We start from the raw sequence: 20,351 nt of genomic DNA on the forward strand, positions 1-20,351 counted from the left end.
AAGTGAAGGGCATGGTAGCACTACGTACTCACTCCAAGGAAACAGATCTTGATAAAGTGCCCAAAGAGGTGCAAGTAGAAGGTATTCCCTGGACAATTCTGGGGGCAGAGCAGTCCCCTCCTAGCGTGCCTGTGTCACTTGAGGTGGATTCTTTAGCGCAGAAATTGCAAGCTCTGATGGTGGATGAGAAGCGGACAAGAGAAGAATTAATTTTGGCATTAGGAGGGGCTCCAACACCTGCAGCTCCGGCCTGTCCTTCTCGGGCGAGTCCTCCGTGGCACAGTGCTCCTCCTGGCTCCTGTCCTGGGGTGTCCCCGATCGGCCCTGTCCTTCCCAGGCTTCAGGCAGGTTCTCTGCTGCTTCACTTTTCCAGGGCCTGCAGCTGCCTCTCCCTCTCCCTGGAGCTCCAGCGCTGCCCCCTGGAGTTTCCCTCCTTTTTTCTTACTCTCCCCCTCCCCCTTAGGAAAAAGATTTAAAGGGCCATACTCTCTAAACCCCAAAGGGGTTACACAGAGATAAGAAGGGAGTTCAACTTCCAGGCACACTGAGCCTTTGGCCTCTCTGCCAGCTGTCAACAAGAGTATAGTGCATATATTAGGGGGTATTTTTTTGTGATGGACACATGTCCACTAGGAACTGAATACGAACTGCTCCCAAGTGTTTAGCTGCAGCTTAGTAATAACTTCAGATCCTTTAGCTTCTGCATCAGTTGCTCGCATATTTTCATTAATCACAGACTACCACCATTTCCACTATGACTCTCTATGTGTGTTCAGACTCTAGCCATTTCTTTCTTACACTCCTTGTTGGTCTCTTAGTGGCATGCAGAAAAGGAAGACAGCTTACAGAACAATTATTTTAAGCTCATACACCTTTCTTATAATTTGCCCATACATAAAAACTCACACTGGAGACCAGCCCTTCCAGGATAACCCATTTCAGTCTGCAGCTCAGCTGACTTCAGAAAGATGGATACAATAGTGGAAATTCAATGAACTAATCCTGCAAGGTGCTGGGTGCCTTCAACTCCCAATGGCATTAGGTAGTTTTGGGCCCAGTCCTACAAAGTAAGTGACGCTCCCGAGAAAGCTCTTCCTAAAAAGTGCTAACTCCTCATGGAATGCTATGAGAATACATTATTAAGAGACAAAATTTACTTATTTTCTGATTTATTTCTTCTTGATTAGTAAGGACAAATACACGTAAGAAAAAAATATCTTCTCCCCTTAGTTCATCTGCTTCCATTGCTTATTCCTCTGAGTAGGAATCATTTTCATACAGTCAATTGTATTTCAGTCAGAGGATGGATTTTGATTGGGGAACAGGCAGTATAAGGCAAGGTACAAAGATGCTGTTGTCATGCAAGTGTCCCTAGTAATTAAAGTTCAAAAGAGAGAAATATCAAAACCATAGATTCATAGATTATAAAGTCTTAAGGGATCACTATTGTAATTTAACTTTGTCCTCTTGTCTAACATAGATCATAGTACAAGAATTCCTGCAGTTGAGGAAATTATTCTTCCCTACTAAAAGTCAGGGATTGAGTTTCTCTAAGCAATAGGCTTTTCAAAGTTTTCCATGAGGCATCAGCAGATCTCTGAGTAGACACAATTAAATAGTTCTTTGAACTACTTTTCCTGCTAAGTTTAAAAAAATATTGTGCACACACAAAATACGCAAATAGAGATGCAACTGGAAATGAAACATTAGGAATCTGCAAATTCTGCATACAATTGCCTGTTTTGCCCTCATAACTTAAACACACATTTAAAAATGAATGTGACCCAAAGAACCTAGCACTCAACACTAATTTCCTTTTGTGTATTTTGAACAGAACACTCCAGACCAAGTGAAAACCTTAAATAGGGAACACAATTATTAAAAAAAACAGTACTCGCATGGCACTTTTCATTCAGGGGGAGAGATAGCTCAGTGGTTTGAGCATTGGCCTGCGAAACCCAGAGTTGTGAGTTCAATCCTTGAGGGGGCCACTTAGGGATCTGGGGCAAAATCAGTACTTGGTCCTGCTAGTGAAGGCAGGGGGCTGGACTCGATGACCTTGCAAGGTCCCTTCCAGTTCTAGGAGATAGGATATCTCCATTAATTTCCAAAGTAACTCACAGAGACATCCAATTAACTATCACAACACCTCTATTACAAAAGCATTAGCCCTATTTTTACAGCTAGAACCTTAGAAGCACAGATGACATATGACTTGACTGAATTCATATAGCCAAGTCAATGTCCAGGCCAAGATTAGAACTCAGGAGTTTGTAAGCCCCCGTCCTTTTGCTTGGGCCCTCTTCTCTGACACACAACAGCTAATTCTGAAAAAGTTAAGCTTACCAGACTCCCTACTTAAATTGTCCTCAGAGTCTTCCTCTTCATCATCCTCTGAATATTTTTTCTTGACTGTTTTTCTTCGTAACCGCCTGCTTTGTCTCATTGGCCTGGAGTGGTGTCGCCTGGGTCTACGGGCACAGAACTCTGTATCACTGTCTTCGTTTGACAGCTGATCATCTTCACTTTCATCTGGGTTTTCCTCTGATACAACAAACTCGTCCTGAGATCTGTTAAAAAAAAAAAAAAAGGTTACAGCCAAAAGAGAGATACTTGAAACAAATGGACTAAAATACTGTAACATATAAGAGTTAGATATATTTAATATAGCTTATAATAAATATAGAAATGTATTATTGAAATAACATCTACATCTTTTTTTGTCTGGAGATCCTCAGAGCATTTCACAAAAACGAATGAATATTCTCAAAACTAATGTGAGGCACCAAATCTTTATGCTGAGATCAACATACCCAACACTGAAATTAAACACCTGCTGCATACCTGAAGGTGCCTTTACAGAATATAACGTTACACAGTAGATTAGGACAGTAAGTGAATTCAAATGCTGTATCCAATTGAAACTGCAGGTGGCTTTATTTAAGCTGAATTCTAATTGGCCCAGGACTTCAGGATAAACACCACTATTCTTATGAGACATTCCTTAAGTACCCACAAATGGTCAGGACTTCAGTTTGTGTGTCTTGTATGAAATATGGCACCCTCACACCTACAGTGCCTTCTGTCATACTGGTTCAGTAATAGTTCAGGCAGAACACCATCTGTGAAATAGTTTCATGTTTCACCTACAGTAGGTGTTCCCTTGAGATCTCTCATTCAAGCACTGACCAAATACAAATCTATTCACTTGTGAGAGTTGAAAGAATCATATCCCTGAAGCTGATGCACTTATGGATAAACTTCTAATTCATTGATTTATATTACTGGTCTTTCAGTACTACTGTCATATAGAAATTGGCTGAGTTTTTATAACAGTTAAGCAGCCTACCTGAAAAAAAAAGGTTCTTATGCAACAGTAATAGGCATCCAACTCCCATATCTGAATGGGAACTCTAATCTAACATCCAACAGGTAATTAGTAGAGATTATTGTTGAAAATACGTGGACTCAATGTGACAGATGAATGAAGTGCTAATTCAGTGAGATTTTTGCAGGCTGAATTCACTAACTAGGAAAGTTCCAGCACATCTTGCTCAACCACTGAAAAACCTTCAACACAATCACATGTGGAAAATGGAGCTGAAGAGATTTAAATAGAGATAGTTCCAAAACACAACAAGAGGGGTAATGAACAGAGTGTCAGCCTTAAAGACTCTCAGCAAAGAGGGGGAAAAAGAGGTCTTGTACCGTTGTGTGTGTCTTTAGAAAGCATAAAAAAGGACTGAAAGGATATTTAACATTAGAAATTCAGGTCTGTCTGCTCTGGAGGATTCTGATGACTGGAGAACTAATGAAATGGCAGCATCCCAAGAAAGTGAAAGTTGAGCAATTCAGAAGGGGAAGGGATTTTTAATCAGACTGCTTAATATGTATTTAACATTTTAGGTTTCATGTTCTTGAGAGGGTAAACGCTACCTTTTCCTGATCTCCACATCTAGTTCTGCTGGCTTCTGAACCTCAAATCTGTAGTATGCTAAAAATCAAAAGTTGATTTCTATAGCTTTCTTAAAGCTTCATCTCTGGTAGCTTACAGTCTATCAGTACTTCATCATTCTAAGATATCTATGAAGTCTTGTCTACACTAGAGAGTTGTGACTAGATTTTCTATATTGATAGAACAGAAAGATGCCTTATACTGGCACTGCAATTCCCATACAGTAAGAAACACAACTATATGGGTATAAGTCACCTTTATACCAATATAAATGTATCCACACTAGGGCTTTCACTAATGTAACTACTTTTGTTATGTATAAATAAATAAATAAATAACCCACATACCCCTAACTGAAAGAGTTAGACTAATAAAAATTCAAAGTCTAGACCTGGCTTAACAGAAAACCCACTCTTACAGCTTCAAACCACAAAGAGACAACCCAGTGGCATCGTAAGTTCACAGAAACCTGTAGTGGTTAATAAGCCAAGACTAGTAGTTTAACAGCTACCTACCCATCGCTGATCCTGAACTCATCCTCACTCTCTTCCTCATCCAGGTTACTATCACTATCGAGGTCGTTCAGTCGCCGTCGTTTCTTGCGACGTGCTGCAGCGGCCCTTTGTGGCCGCTTATTTTCTTTCCTTTCTTCCTCTAGGATGGTGGAAATGTCTTTTCCCCGGTGACCTGTGATATTAGACATGTCTTTGCCTCTGCCACCACCTGTGTTAGTGGGAGAAAGGGAAAATAAGCTGCAAGTTAATTATAGCATTTTTCATTCAACTTCACAGAGACCTTCCCATCCTGCTGCTAATTTCAACTTCCCTTTTATAAAGGAGACCCTTTTCATCATTCAAGACTCAATTTCTTGAACCCAGCTTTCTTACATCCACAGCTATATTATATAGAGCAGTGGTCCCCAACGCAGTGCCCGCTGGGGCATTTATGTGCACCCGCCTAGTGTCCAGCAGGGGAGAGAAGCCGCGGCCCCGCGCCTGATGGGGACAGAGAACTCAGGCTGCGGGCGCGGTGTTCTCTGTTCCCGGCGGGTGCGGGGCCCACCTAGTGCCCAGCAGGGGAGAAAAGCTGCGGCCCCGCGCCTGCCGGGGACAGAGAACTCCGGGTCTGCAGGCGCCGGTGTTCTCGGTCTCTGGCAGGCGCGGGGCCCACCTAGGGCCCAGTGGGGGAGAGAAGCCAGGACCCTGCACCTGCTGGGGACAGAGTACTCCGGGGATGCGGGCGCCAGTGTTCTCTGTCCTCGCGGCTTCTCTCTGGATTCATATATTATGTAATATTAAATATGATGTTTTTTGTATCATTTAATGTACAAATACAAAATAAGCCTTGAAAAATTGTTGGCGCCTGCCACACACTTCTGAAAACATGAATGTGCTACTGGCCACAAAAAAGTTGAGGACCACTGATATAGAGTATATTTTGGAAGGGATATAATCCTTAACACTTGGGGGGGGCTCAAAGCAACTATTTAGCCATGGGATGTTAGAAAGAAGTTTCCCTATGGGCAGGTTACTGGACAATTGTCCATTACAGGAATGCCAGCACCTTCCTCTGAAGCATCGGATATTGGCTACTGTCTGGGACAGCATACTGGGCTAGATGGACCACTGATCTGATAGGAACATATTAAAATGCTGCGCCATAAGACAAACTCAGGGACACACAAGCACAAAACAAGATTATGAATGTTCTTGGAGGACAAGAAGTCTGAATATGATGTAGGACTGAAGGAAAGCTAGAGAGTGGACTCAAGGATACGACACATGCTTGGAATAATTGAAAAGGAACAGTACTAATACTAAAAGTACTGTTATTGACAGAATAGAAGAGTGCGGTGGGGGAAGAGGTGAGACAGGAAAATTAGAGATATGGTTCTCGTAATCAAGGTGAGAGATGCTCAAGTCATGGATAAGTGTTGTAGTGGCGGAGAGAGAGAGAGAGAGAGAGATATGAAAGAACACACTGATTTTAAAGTAGTAGTAGTAACAAGGCTTAGTGAGGGAACTGGGTGTGGGTGAAGGAGCGTTGGGAAGTCTGAGATGGCATTAGCAGCTTGGGAGACAAGGGACGGTAGCAGAGTTCTTAGTGATAACCAGAGAGAGAAGGAAGTGGAGAGGGATTAGGAGGAAAGATGAGCAGCCCTGTTTTGGAGAGACTAGATTTGAATTGGTAGCAAGATATCTACAAAAGGCGTAGTTGTGAGATGTGAGAGTCAATCAATCAATGGCACCATCGCTCTTTACAGATCATGGTGTAGGTCCCGATGATTTCTTTGGCAATCATCTATAAAGGACTGCCAAGGGAGATGGGAGTCACCAGGCAGCTGTATCAATAGGCCTTCTTCCCGGCTTATTTTATTCCAACCACTTATGCACCAGTAATTAGCATGTGCTAACAAACAATTACCATAACTGAATGCCAGAGGTGGGTTGTGGTTGCACACCCCATCACATTCAACCTGACTGGGGAACTACTTTTGAAAACTGGCTGATTAGGAGGTGACACAGGCCCTACCACAAGGAAATAAGTAGTGGGAACATTAGCTTAACACAGTGTTTAACAGCCAGTGTTTAGATAGCTAGGCTGAGAAGCAGTCAGGGTATACTGATATAACACAAAGTGCGTGCGTGCGTCCACAATCCCAAACCTGAAGAAGAGCAGTGTGTGGCTCGAAAGCTTGTCTCTCACCAACAGAAGTTGGTCCAATGAAAGATATTACCTCCCCCACCTTGTCTCCCTCTCCACTTAACATTTTGCTTGTCTTCTGAGACTGTAAGGCCTTCAGGACAGGGACTACGTCTGTATATGTTTCTATGGCCCTTAGCACAGTAGGATCATAGAATATCAGGGTTGGAAGGGACCTCAGGAGGTCATCTAGTCCAACCCCCTGCTCAAAACAGGACCAATCCCCAACTAAATCATCCCAGCCAGGGCTTTGTCAAGCCTGACCTTAAAAACCTCTAAGGAAGGAGATTCCACCACCTCCCTAGGTAACCCATTTCAGTGCTTCACCATCCTCCTAGTGAAAAAGTTTTTCCTAATATCCAACCTAAACCTCCCCCGCTGCAACTTGAGATCATTACTTCTTGTTCTGTCATCTGCTACCACTGAGAACAGTCTAGATCCATCCTCTTTGGAACCCCCCTTCAAGTAGCTGAAAGCAGCTATCAAATCCCCCCTCATTCTTCTCGTCTGCAGACTAAACAATCCCAGTTCCCTCTGCCTCTCCTCATAAGTCATGTGTTCCAGCCCCCTAATCATTTTTGTTGCCCTCCACAGGACTCTTTCCAATTTTTCTACATCCTTCTTGTAGTGTGGGGCCCAAAACTGGACAAAGTACTCCAGATGAGGCCTCACCAATCTTAAATAGAGGGGAATGATCACATTCCTCGATCTGCTGGCAATGCCCCTATTTATACAGCCCAAAATGCCATTAGTCTTCTTGGCAACAAGGACACATTGTTGACTCATCCAGCTTCTCATCCACTGTAACCCCTAGGTCCTTTTCTGCAGAACTGCGACCCAGCCACTCGGTCCCTAGTCTGTAGCAGTGCATGGGATTCTTCCGTCCTAAGTGCAGAACTCTGCACTTGTCCTTGTTGAACCTCATCAGGTTTCTTTTGGCCCAATTCTCTAATTTGTCTAGGTCCCTCTATATCCTATCCCTACCCTCCAGCGTATCTACCCCTCCTCCCAGTTTAGTGTCATCTGCAAACTTGCTGAGGGTGCAGTCCACGCCATCCTCCAGATCATTAATGTAGATATTGAACAAAACCGGCCCCAGGACCGACCCTTGGGGCACTCCGCTTGATACCGGCTGCCAACTAGACATAGAGCCATTGATCACTACCCGTTGAGCCCGACGATCTAGCCAGCTTTCTATCCACCCAACCCATCCCATTTCTATCCACCCTTTCTATCCCAATCCCAACCATCAAAGGGTTTCTTCAAGTGATGTGACATGTGCTATCTATAAGTAGGGTACAATCTGAGGCCCTATACCCTCACACAACACCATATGAGAATGATGGAGCATGGTCACTTCCTCTGCTGTCCTAACCACTGGTCCTAAAGGCTCAGGGTGTTCCCCATGATAAGTAACACCATGTCTGGATGGAAGTGCTCCAGTAGGTAGATACCACTTTAGCATTAAAAATATTTTGTTTCGTTGTCTTTATCTCGGTGGGACTGAGCCTTGCAGAAGTGGCACTCACAGTAAAGCCAGGGCTGAGTAGAGGTTGCAGCCTCAAGTCCTAGTTAAAAGATAACCCAATTATTTTCTTCTCTTTTTTTCCCTTTAGGATCCAGACAGCATTGAGGGCCTGATGAAGAAGTAAGTGATGGTAGACTCTTTCCTGGGCAGTCACCTCCTGCCGCATACATGGCAGGGGCTGTACAGGCACCTGGGGCGATGGAAGGAGACAAGTGGCCCCCAGAGTGCCATGGCAGGATAAATTGGGGTTATTTTTTATTTGGTAGGGTGAGTTTGAGAGATAATCCCTGTACTGTGCACACAGCCAAAACTGCACATCCATTCTTTGGATGTGCTCTAGTCACATATTGGGCCATACTGACACAGCTGTGGTCTGTCAAGCAGGGGCGTTTGAGCTGGATTTCCCTTATTATAAAAGAGAAGGGGTGGCTGATGGAGTGTTCTCTGTGAGGGCTCTGAGACTCTGGAACCTGCTCCCCCACTCAGTCCATAACAGCTCAAATTTGGTGACTTTCTGGGCACACTGCAAATGACAGGGTCTTTAGAGAAAGCCGATGGTATACCTCCTAAATGAAAGGAGGTGGCTGCCTGGCAGGCAGAGTTCCTGTGGAACTCATTTTAATGCTTTTAAGACTTAATTTAATTGTATTTATTGAATTACTAATTATGTTAGGGTCCTTAGAGCCTTGAATAAGTATATTTATTACTTTAAATCTAAATTAATAAATAAATAAATAATCAGGCCTGGTTTTCAGAGTGCCTGTGCACATCCATAGGGTTTTTGAAAAAACAGGTATTGTTCTGGGGATTCAAAAAGAACAGGTGCAAGGGATTATCTGAACATTTTAAACACGCAAGAGATGTTGAAGCACAAATCCCACTGACAGGCAATAGGCACCGTGCTCCTAAATCCCTTGGGCATGTTTGGAAAAAATCTGTCCCTCAGCTCTTCACCATGTCACAAAAGAAAAAGAAAGACAGATTAGAATAGTAAGATTAAGTTATAATTTTCTAACTTCGTTCTAATTTTTTTTTTTTTTTTTTTACTATTAGCTCCTTCCATCTGAGGATCACAAAGATTTACAAGCATTAATGAATAAAGTTTCACAACACATCTGCGCAGTAGGGAAGTACTGACCAAGATTAGGGCCAACATTTTCAAGATGTTGACTAGTTTTGGGCACCTCAATGTGAAAACACATATGAGCCCAATTTCCAGAGGTACTGAATACCAGAAGCACCCAGTGGCTTCCTAATCTGGCCATCCAAAATTAGGGAGCAATTATAAAATGTTTGGTTCTTGACACCCAGTTTTATGTTTAGATATTGAAAAAAGTAAAAACTGAACTTAACTATCATTAACAAAAGCAACATGATTTTTCCCTACATGGACTCTCCAACACATGATACCCATTGCCCCACAACCAGGCAAATACAGTAGCAATTTCCATTTGATAGTGCAGTAGTAAAAATTTCAAGCTATGCAGAGATTCAGACGAGGTATCAAAGGTCAGAACTACATGCATTCCCTCTGGCATTGTAATAGAATGTGTGTCATACCAGCCCAGCATGTCACCATTTTAACTATACAAATAGTAAGTAATAAAAACATACCTCCTCCATCGGCCTCCTTGATATCATCTTCTATTGCTTCATCAATTGCCTCATCAAATTCATCAAATCTAAAAACAGTATCTTTTATTTACTACTTTGAAACAGAGCACAGTTCAGATATATTTTGAAGTCATGTTTCAAAATCTAAAATAGCTGTAAGAATTCAGAGTGCTTCAGACATTCCAAAATGGAGAGGAAAGTGGTAAAATAATCAGAAAAACATCATACATATTCATAGTGTACTAGACAGATGCTCAATGGGTTTTTAAAAAATACGTAGAGCATTTCCAGCTTCTAGCAGGATGGATATATATTACTACCTGGGCTGACTTACTAATAATTTAGATAAATTCACAAAAACACTTCCTTCTTACAGGGTATGCTACTGAATTCAAAAACCACAATGTGAATATTTTGTTTTATAAGTATTTCAGCAAAAATTTTCACAAGAAATAGTTGCTTATTGATTATGCCAAACTTTTTTTTTAAATTTAGATGGCATATGCATCTTTGTTTTTCAGGACAGCCTTCTCAGATGTGTCTATACAAGTCTCACGTTAAGTAGTCAAGTTGTCTGAATTTTGATTGCTAGTGTGTGTGTTTCATATTGCACTACTTCTGCTCTCTAAACTTCTAAATTGGGTAGTTTACCTACATTTTCATAATATATGCTTTACAGAATTCTTCATTTGACAGAACATAAGAACGGCCATATTTGGTCAGAACAATGGTCCATCTAGCCCAGTATCCTGTGTTCCAACAGTGGCCAATGCCAGGTGCTTCAGAGAGAATGATCAGAACAGGCAATTATTGAGTGATCCATCCCGCTGTACACTCCCAGCTTACGGCAGTCAGAGGCTAGGGACACAGAGAGCATGGGATTGCATCCCTGACTATCTTGGTTAATAGCCATTGATGTATCTATCCTTCAAGAGCTTATATAGTTTTGGCCTTCACAACATCCCCTACAACTAGAACCACAGGTTGACTGTGTGATGTGTGAAGTACTTCCTTTTTTTGGTTTAAACCTGCTGCCTATTAATTTCATTGGGTGACCCCTCCTTCTTTGTTACGTGAAGCAGTAAATAACACTTCCTCCACACCAGTCATGATTTTATAGACCTCTATCATATCCCCCTTAGTTGTCTCTTTTCTAAGCTGAACAGTCCCCAGTCTTTTTAATCTCTCCTCATATGGAAGCTGTTCCATACCCCTAATGATTTTTGTTGCCCTTCTCTGTACCTTTTCCAATTCCAGTATATCTTTTTTTATATGGGGCAACCAGAACTACATGCAGGATTCAAAGTCTGGGCGTACCATGCATTTATATAGTGGCATTATGATATTTTCTCTCTTATTATCTACCCCTTTCCTCATGGGTCCTAACATTATTAGTTTTTTTGACTGCTGCTGCATATTCAGAGGATGTTTTCAGAGAACTATCCACAATGACTCCAAGATCTCTTTCTGTAGTGGTAACAGCTAATTTAGATCCCATCATTTCGTATGTATAGATGGGATTGTGTTTTCTAATATGCATTACTTTGTATTTTTCAACATGGAATTTCATCTGTCATTTGGTTGCCCAGTCATCCAGTTCTGTGAGATCTATTTGTAACTCTTCACAGTCAGTTTCGGATGTAACTATCTTGAGTAGTTTTGTATCATCTGCAAATTTTGCCACATCCTTGTTTACCCCTTTTTCCAGATCATTTATGAATATGGTGAACAGTACTGGTCCCAATACAGATTCTTCGGGAACACCACTATTTACCTCTCTCCATTCTGAAAACTTCCCATTTATTCCTACCCTTTGTTTCCTGTCTTTTAACCAGTTACTGATCCATGAAATCTTATCCCATGACTGCTTACTTTGCTTAAGACCCTTTGGTGAGGGACCTTGTCAAAGGCTTTTTGAAAATCCAAGTATATTATATCCACTGGATCACCCCGTCCATATTTGTTGACCCCCTCAAGAATTCTAACAGATTGATGAGGCATGATTTCACTTTACAAAAACCATGTTGACTCTTCCCCAACAAATCGTGTCCATCTATGTGTCTGATAATTTTGTTCTTTACTAGAGTTTCAACCAATTTGCCTGCTACTGAAGTTAGACTTACCAGCCTGTAATTGCCAGGATCACCTCTGCAGCCTTTTTAAAAAATTGGTGTCACATTAGCTATCCTCCAGTCATCTGGTACAGAAAATGATGTAAGTGATAGGTTACATACCACACTTAGTGGTTCTATAATTCCATATATGAGTTCCTTTAGAACTCGAGTGAATACTATCTGGTCCTGATGACTTATTTACTATTTAATTTATCAGTTTGTTCCACAACCTCCTCTATTGATACCTCAATCTGGGACATTTGCTCAGATCTGCCACCTAAAAAGAATGACTCAGGTGTGGGAATCTCCCTCACATCCTCTGCAGTGAAGACTGGTACAAAGAATTCATTTAGCTTCTCCATGACAATCTTATCATCCTTGAGTGCGCCTTTAGCACCTCAATTGTCCAATGGCCCACTGATTGTTTGGCAGGCTTTCTGCTTCTGATGTACTTTTAAAAAAAAGTTGTTGTTACTTTTTGAGTCTTGCTCTTCACATTCTTTTTTGACCTGCCTAATTATATTTTCACACTTGACTTGCCAGAGTTTATGCTCTTTTCTGTTTTCCTCAGTAGGATTTAACTTCCAATTTTTAAAGGATGCCTTTTTGCCTTTAGCTACTTTTCCCTAACTACCTTAAACATGCTGGCACTTTTTTGGTCCTCTATGTTTTTTAATTTGGGGTATGCATTTAATTTGAGCCTCTCTTACAGTGAGTTTAAAAAGTTTCCATGCAACTTGCAGGCATTTCACTTTTGTGACTATACCTTTTACTTTCTGTTTACCTAGCTTCCTCATTTTGCATAGCTCCTATTTCTGAAGTTAAATGCTACTGTGGTGGACTTCTTTGGTATTTTCCCACCCAGACAAGGATGTTAAATTTAATTATATTACGGTCGCTATTATTTACAGGTTGAACTATGCTGTAAAGCAAACTGGAAGGACAAAAGCAAAAGTATTCTTTTTTCATATTTTGTAATTTTGCTATAGAAGCCTTTACAATTTTGAATGTGACTTTGTACATGGAGAAAGCAATTTAAAGGCAACCTGCAAATAGAAGAAAACAGGGTCTGTTCCCTCTTTGGTTTGATGTACAAAAGAAGACAGGAGGGTTTTTGTTTAAAAAGATATTATGTTTTGTTTCTTCAGTTGGAAATTCAGGTCTTGTCTACGTTGGTTTCCCTGGAAGACACTATGGATGAGAAAAAAAGCTAGTAGGCCTATGACATCAGATACAAGGAAATGAAATTGGATTAATTGTCTGGAAAATTTTATTCAGACAGATAAAATTCTACTTTTTTTTGTTTTTCCACATATCTTTTTTAATTTAAATGCTTAACAGCTGGAGAAAACCTCTTTTAATAAAGGTTCAGCCCTTAACTGAATGAATGAGAGAGATCCTCATTCTGTACCTTACATGCAAAACAGGGAAAACTATTCCTAATATTTCTGATATTTCTATGAGTGAAAACCACCAGGCTTTCTTCATAACAAAAGATTTCTGGCCTTCTTTGTACATCATAAAGAAGCAAATCCTCACATTTGCATGTCACCTTTAAAGTGCATTTATGGTAAAATAAGCAACTCTGAAACGACACCTTTGTGAGGTTTATTCTAAGGTACTTCCAAACAAGTTTATTTTCTTCTAACAAAAATCTTTTCGCTTCATTTTGTCTTTGGAATAATTAAGCTATTCTTTCCATTCCACATGTCACTACTAATAACTATTTTGGAATCAAGTGCTAGCTGACAATTGTCTTTCCATATATGAGGCATAACAGATGACAGCTGGCTCTTCTGCAGTTTTATTAGTTCAGTAGTGTTGATTTTGTATTAACCTGTTCATCAATAAGTGATGCCGATGACTCCAAAGACACAAAGAAAGCAGGTATCTGAACAGAACTAACATTTTATAGATTCATTTGTGAACAAAATGAGACTTTAGGGTTTATTTCCCCTCACTGAAGGAGGGGCTACACAGTTCTCATGAACACAAACTAGACTTCCATTGTATATGTGTGAATTTGAAGTCGGGTACAGACAATACACACATACACAAATACATTCACAAACTCAAAGACATCTATGATGTACTGTGCAAGAGATACTTGTCTGTCATTTCAGATAGTAAGACTGAGTATCAAATGTAATACTGTATGAAACAAATTATTTCCATGTAAAAATCACTAGCCCCGCAGGATTTTATAAACCCATTGCAGTACTGTCAAAATACCCTACAGGCAAAAACATTTTCCCCTGGGTCAGTGACTGCCTCAACTGTCAGGAACATGACAGAAATCTATAAAAACCTGCCCTTAGCATCATATCTCTTACAAGCGATATTGAATTTTGTATACCATCAGTGACATTTTCCTCAGTGTGGCATCTGGTGTTAACTAAGGGAGGTTACTCCTGAGGGTATTCTGCACCAAAAAATTAAAAAATTCTGCACACAATATTTTAGAATTCTGCAAAATTCTGCAAATTTTATTTGTCAAATAAATGTGGAGGCTCCAGCATGGCACTGGGGAGAACAAGCCGCTAGCTGCACAAAGGTGAGAGATCACTGTGCAGCTCCGCCCCGGGACACAGACTCAGCAGTGAGGCTGCACCCAATCCTAATACAACGCAAGGACCAGGCCTGCCCCAGAAACACCCCAGGGCCCTGCCCCTCCGTGCCAGGTGTACCAGGTGTGGTCAGGCAGGCTCAGCAAGGCAGAATCCAAGTGTGGAGGGGCTTAATGTGGGGGGATCCAGGTGTAGGTTTAGAGGGTTCTGTGTGGGACAATCTGGGTGCAAGCGTCTCAGTGGTGGATCCGCTGGCACAGGGGCTTGTTGGAGGGTTCTGGGTGCAACGGTAATAGGACTCTGCAGGGGGGTTCAAGTGAAGGTGGTTGGGGCTCGGGGGGGTGGGGTCTATAGAGCTTGGAAGGGGGTCTGAGTGTGGGGGGCTCAGTAGGGAGGTCCAGATGCTGGGGGAGTGGGGTGGGGATCCAGGTGCAGCTGGTTGGGGCTCAGTAGGGTGGGGATCTGGGTGCGGATGGTTTGCTGAGGTGGTCCACGTGCAGGGGGAGTGAGGTTTGTCAGGGGGGGTTCTGGGTATGGGGGGGGATGGTGAGGCTTGGCAGGAGAGTCTGGAGCATGAGAGTGTCTGGATGCCCGGGGGTTGGGTGGATGGGGGAGCAGCTCCCTGTACAGTGATCCCTCCCCATGCAGATGAGGAGCAGGAAGTGTGGGGGAGTTTGCAGAGCTTCCTACAGCCAGCAGAGAAATCTGGGGGTGGGTCTGACACGGTCCCGAATGCCATGCAGGGGAAGAGGAAGTCTTGTCCTCCCCAGCCCTGCCGGGACTAGCAGCTGAGCCCGGCATAGGGTAAGAACCACCAGCCAGGTCTTCCCCAGTCCCACCTGCTGCCACACAGTGATTTACCTCTCTGCTGGGTGCCCTGGTTACCCGAAACATACTGCTGGGGAGGGTCACATGATCGCTCTTGTGGCTTCCCTTTGCTTCCCCATCAGAAAGTCATTTTTCTGCGGGGAAGCAAAGAAATCTGAGGGGGACAAATTCTGCGCATGCGCAGAATTCCCCCAGGAGTAGGAGGTACCGAAAAATATCTACAGTTAATTAAGAGAAAATTCCTGAGTGCTCAGTGAACACCATGCTGGCAAATTCATCATGTTATACTAATGCCCTATCACTCACTGAGAGGAGAGCCAAATTAGTTATTGGCTTAAACATCGTTGTTGCCAGCAGGGTTTTAAACAGTTTCCTTGTGGGCCAACGGGGACATTGATCACTTAAAAGCAGTACTAACTATGCTGTACTACAGACTACTTCAGTAAGTAATCTACAGCACAGTTCTAGAACATACTTGGAGGGGAGGGAAGAGCGGGGAGGGGAAATCTTATGAACCTGTTAGCAATAACTGTCTGGAAACACTGGTGACATGACTATTTTGTTTCCAGCTATTCTGCAGAGGTAAAGTTCATTTTTCTCACTTTGTCTCTTGCGGTAAGGTTTTCATTTGTACATTCCTTCAGATATTTACAGAGGAAAGGGGCAACAGGAAAAGAGGAATAGGAACGCAAAGCTTTCAGATATTTATATTAGTCAGTCCTCCATTAGAGGGGAGAACAGATGCATCGGCCTGCATTAGTATTTTGCATACATTGCAATAAGAATAAAGTAATTTCTAAGATGGCTCTATTTCCCATATCACTTGGCTAAACACCGTGTATCTGCTCTTACATGTCAGTCACCTAAAGTGGCACCTTTGCTCTGTGCTTGATAATCATGTGCAGTATTCAAAAGTAAGACTGAAGACACTATAATTTGATCAGTTGGCTAACCATAAAAGTACCCTCTCTAAGAAGCAGGTGAATGGATGGACAGAGGAAATGGCAATATATTATTAATATTCTCCAGTTGCAGAACAAGCTGCCTACCTGTAACTTATGCATTTCCGTGTTCTTGTAGACCTCCTTTCAAGCCGTTTTGATTTTGACTTTTTGGAATCTTTCTTCTTTTCTTCCTGACTTTCTGGTATTTCTGGCTCCTGTTGAAGTATGACAACAAGTGTTAAATATGCTGGAGCAGACATCAGATAGCTTTGTCTCCCCTCTCAAGATTCACGAGGACTGAGCTGGAATTGTCTATTTTCATGTCAAACAGATACGTGGTGTGTGCAAAACATTTCAAGTTCCCAAGTGGCTGACTTATATACAGGTACCTAGTTCACAGGTACCCAGTTCTCTTTGTGGTACAATACATAACAAAGGCAAGATTTACTGGCAACAGAATCCCGTAAATATCTGGATTGAGGATGCAGATTACAGTAACAGTAGTGACATTATTCTTCTAGTTGAGGTGACACTTTCAGGCCTTGTCCATGCTACAGCTGAACAAGATCGTTGCCAACAAGTGTTTGCAGCCATTGTAAACTGGGATTTTTTCTGTGTGTACCATATTGATCACCTCCTCTAGACAGCTGATAATATGGATCTTTTTATACAGAACTATGTCCCCACTCGTTTCATACCTTTTTATGGTACAGTTTCAGTCCCACTCTGGACAGGGCTTTAATTCTATGCCATTATTTCCAGAGCCTTAGTTTTCAATAAAAATTGACCTTTGGGCTGAATTTTTTGTTCTTATCAAGAGGTGTGGTGGTGGTTTGTTTGTTGGGGAGAAAGAGGCTTGTGGTGTTTTGTTTTTTTAAGTTTGGTAAAATCCCATTGAGCCATTTCTCAGTTAACCAAGTGTGGAGGAAGAAAATTTGTTTTAGCATAATGAGTTAAGAGTGGAAAAGTCTACCTGACATTTATTGTTTGAACAAGTTTAAATGTAAAAGCTCATTTACTGGGCCTGGATTAAATCATCCGTTAGGAAGGCATAAGAAAAAAATCACTTTGAAATGAGTTTATGAGGGAAAAAGCACAAGCTCTGAAGGAGCAAAACATTTTTCTCCCATTCTGGAAAAAAAAAAAAAAGGGGAAGGTCAATAAATTTTTGCTACAACATTCTGGCTGAAATCTTGCGGACACAAAAGCAAAGCAATGCAAAGAATTATGGCTCCTTCGACAATTGTAACTCTCAATGTACACTTGTATTAAGACAAACAGTTAATACAATATCCAGTATCAGAAGATCCTTCCTATAGTAGGAGAGAAGTTATGGATGCTATGGGCACCGTAACTTTGAATTTTCTGACTTTTGTGAATATAAAAACCAAAATCAAAACACTGTTATTGTAGGCTTTTTGCAGAGAAAGTGAACTCTGGACAGCAACTGGCTTATTTCAGGAAGTCCCAATATGTCAAATTACATTGGCACCAAAAATGAAGAGCTGCTCATTTATTTAACAGTGTAGTTTTAAAAAGAACAAAATTTCTTTGTGGGTGCCTAACTGACTTCCCCTATCAATTATCAGGAAAGTGATCATCAGAATTGAAAAAGGTAAATAATGTCTTAATTGCCTGTGAAGTATTTTACTTAGCACTATTCATAAAGCTTAAGCTTTTAAAATTTGAACAGGTTTTCTCGATCCCAAAATAAAGCAACAGCAATTAATATCCTTGCCTAATTCTTACACTCTCACCAGCTAAAATGTGAGCCACTGAATTAATTTCCCTTCTACCAGTTAATTAATGTTTTGCCTTGAAAGAGCATTTGCCACTCCTAACACTTGGGTGTCCCGTTCCCTGTGACCACATAGGGACTGTTGAGTAATGATGCAGGGTGGGCAATTTCTTTGTGAAGCCACTCTTTGGAGCAGTCCAGAAATGATTTTTTCATCAAGCTAGATATACTAAAAGGACTTAAATTAGTTTCATTATCAATACACAAAACAGCAAATTACAATATAGAGCCGTAAAACTGTATTTAGGCCCTGATTCAGCAAAGAACTTAAGCATATGCTTAACACAATAGGTTCAAAATTTTACCAAATGAAACTACTAAACAATGTTGACAGTTTCCTTTTAAAAATTATGCAAATCTTATGTTAGTATCTTTTTTTTTTTTTTTTTTGGAAACAGACTGAAGTAAGTCACTTATTGCAGTAAACACATTTACGAAATGAAAGAACAATAGAACAAAGCTGAGTCAACTTACTTGTGGTGGGATGATGTTCTCAATACTGATACCCACATACACCAATCGCTCTTTCCTTGGGAGAGAAAGAAAATTAAAAATAGTTCACAAGGAGCCTGTTTGTAAGATGGTACAGATTTAAAACAATGATCTAATCAGTATCATTCAAAACTGTTCATGCAGTTCCGCAGAAGCAGCCCTATGAGTTGTTTCACTACAAAATACAAGTTTTCAGACCTTGATTAAAGTTAGTAGGTATTATTTCCTAAGTCTTGAAGGATCACAATTTCCTTTACACGTGAAACTGGTGTTCAGACAACTGCAAATGTCTGAAGGGAACAGACACCAAGGAAGGAGAGGAATGGGTTACTGTGGTATGAGGGAGGGTAACTAGTATAACAGATCAAAATTTAGAAAATAAAGCAACTGTTGAATATCTAGAAAAACAGAGCCGTTAGGCTGTGGAAGAGTCTCCCAAGGGAAGCCACATCTCTTGAGGAATTTAAATGTAGACCAGACAATATAATATGCTAAGAAATATACTGTAGAGAGCAATTACATGCTGGCAGGGGATGGACTAGATGTAACCTAATAGCTCTTCTTCATCTCCACACTACAGTATTCCATGAAGCATTGCTACAATAGAACCTCAGCGTTACGAACACCAGAGTTACGAACTGACTGATCAACCACACACCACATTTGAAACTGGAAGTGCGCAATCAGGCAGCAGCAGAGACAAAAAAAAAGCAAATACAGTAAAGTACTGCGTTAAACGTAAACTACTAACAAAATAAAGGGAAGGTTTAAAAAAAGATTTGACAAGCTCAGGAAACTGTTTCTGTGCTTGTTTCATTTAAATTAAGATGGTTAAAAGCAGCATTTTTCTTCTGCATAGCTGCAAAGCTGTATTAAGTCAATGTTCAGTTGTAAACTTTTGAAAGAACAATAACGTTTTCTTCAGAATGACGAACATTTCAGAGTTACGAACAACCTCCATTCCCGAGGTGTTCATAACTCTTGAGGTTCTACTGTACTGTTAAAACAGAAAGCAAGAATTAAGGCCAAAGGGCTAGACTTATGTGTTTTTATGAGCTGAAACAGATCCTGGACGACTGTACTGTCAATCAGAACCAGTTTTTAAAGTTAGCAGTAAGCAACTGCATGTGCAAATCACATTTGCATGCATTGTCTATGCACCTAACTGTTCACACATATGCACAAATATCTGATATGCATATTAACTTTATATTTGCATGTGTTAGTTTGGAGCACATATATATACACATGTACACAATTGCAAGCATCTATCTATGAAAATATGTTTCCCAATGTTTGCATTTGTCTGGTAGCAGATCAAGATTTTCAAATATTCTTATGACTGGACATCTGAATAAGATTTCCTTTTCTCAATATCCTTCTAACGAACTGATTGCAGAAAAAGAGTATGTCCAATCTTTTTCTTAAGTAAAAGCAGCAAATACTGTTTTTAAAAGAAAGCTGACAAAACAGTAAAGTGGATTCTGGATAGTTCTCCAATAGCTGTAGTAACGAGGCCACATGCTGTCAAAATTTTATATTACTGTAGGGTAACACCTGCACTGACATTTTTGGCTTTATTTGAAAGTAAAGTACTTACTTTTCTATCCCAGTGCCAGTTCCCTAACCTTATAAATCAAAAAGAAACTTTCTCTCCCTCTGAGTGCTATGAGACCTGGGTGGATGGAGAGAAAATTGCTTCATCATTTGTCTAGCAGATTTAAACTAAGGAAAATGCTTGAAAAATAATCTCTTGATGCAAGAGAAGAAGCTGCTAAAGGGGAGAACACAGATGTAAAAGCTTTAAT

General features: G+C 41.0%; 1 protein-coding gene across 2 annotated transcripts in view; it reads right to left on the minus strand.

The window, feature by feature from the left end:
* Positions 1 to 20,351, minus strand: part of RSF1 (remodeling and spacing factor 1) — a 127,774-nt gene that overhangs the window by 27,739 nt on the left and 79,684 nt on the right. For both annotated transcript variants that reach the window (XM_026651580.1, XM_026651578.2), the window contains exons 10-14: positions 18,526 to 18,580; positions 16,359 to 16,468; positions 9,801 to 9,868; positions 4,471 to 4,678; positions 2,347 to 2,570 (exon numbers count right to left, since the gene is read on the minus strand). In XM_026651580.1, coding sequence (XP_026507365.1) covers positions 2,347 to 2,570; positions 4,471 to 4,678; positions 9,801 to 9,868; positions 16,359 to 16,468; positions 18,526 to 18,580 — 665 coding nt within the window. The remainder of the gene's footprint in view (positions 1 to 2,346; positions 2,571 to 4,470; positions 4,679 to 9,800; positions 9,869 to 16,358; positions 16,469 to 18,525; positions 18,581 to 20,351) is intronic.

This window comes from Terrapene carolina, unplaced genomic scaffold, assembly GCF_002925995.2.
Source record: "Terrapene carolina triunguis isolate 2854851 unplaced genomic scaffold, T_m_triunguis-2.0 Scaffold97, whole genome shotgun sequence".
In the NCBI taxonomy this organism is placed as follows: Eukaryota; Metazoa; Chordata; order Testudines; family Emydidae; genus Terrapene; species Terrapene triunguis.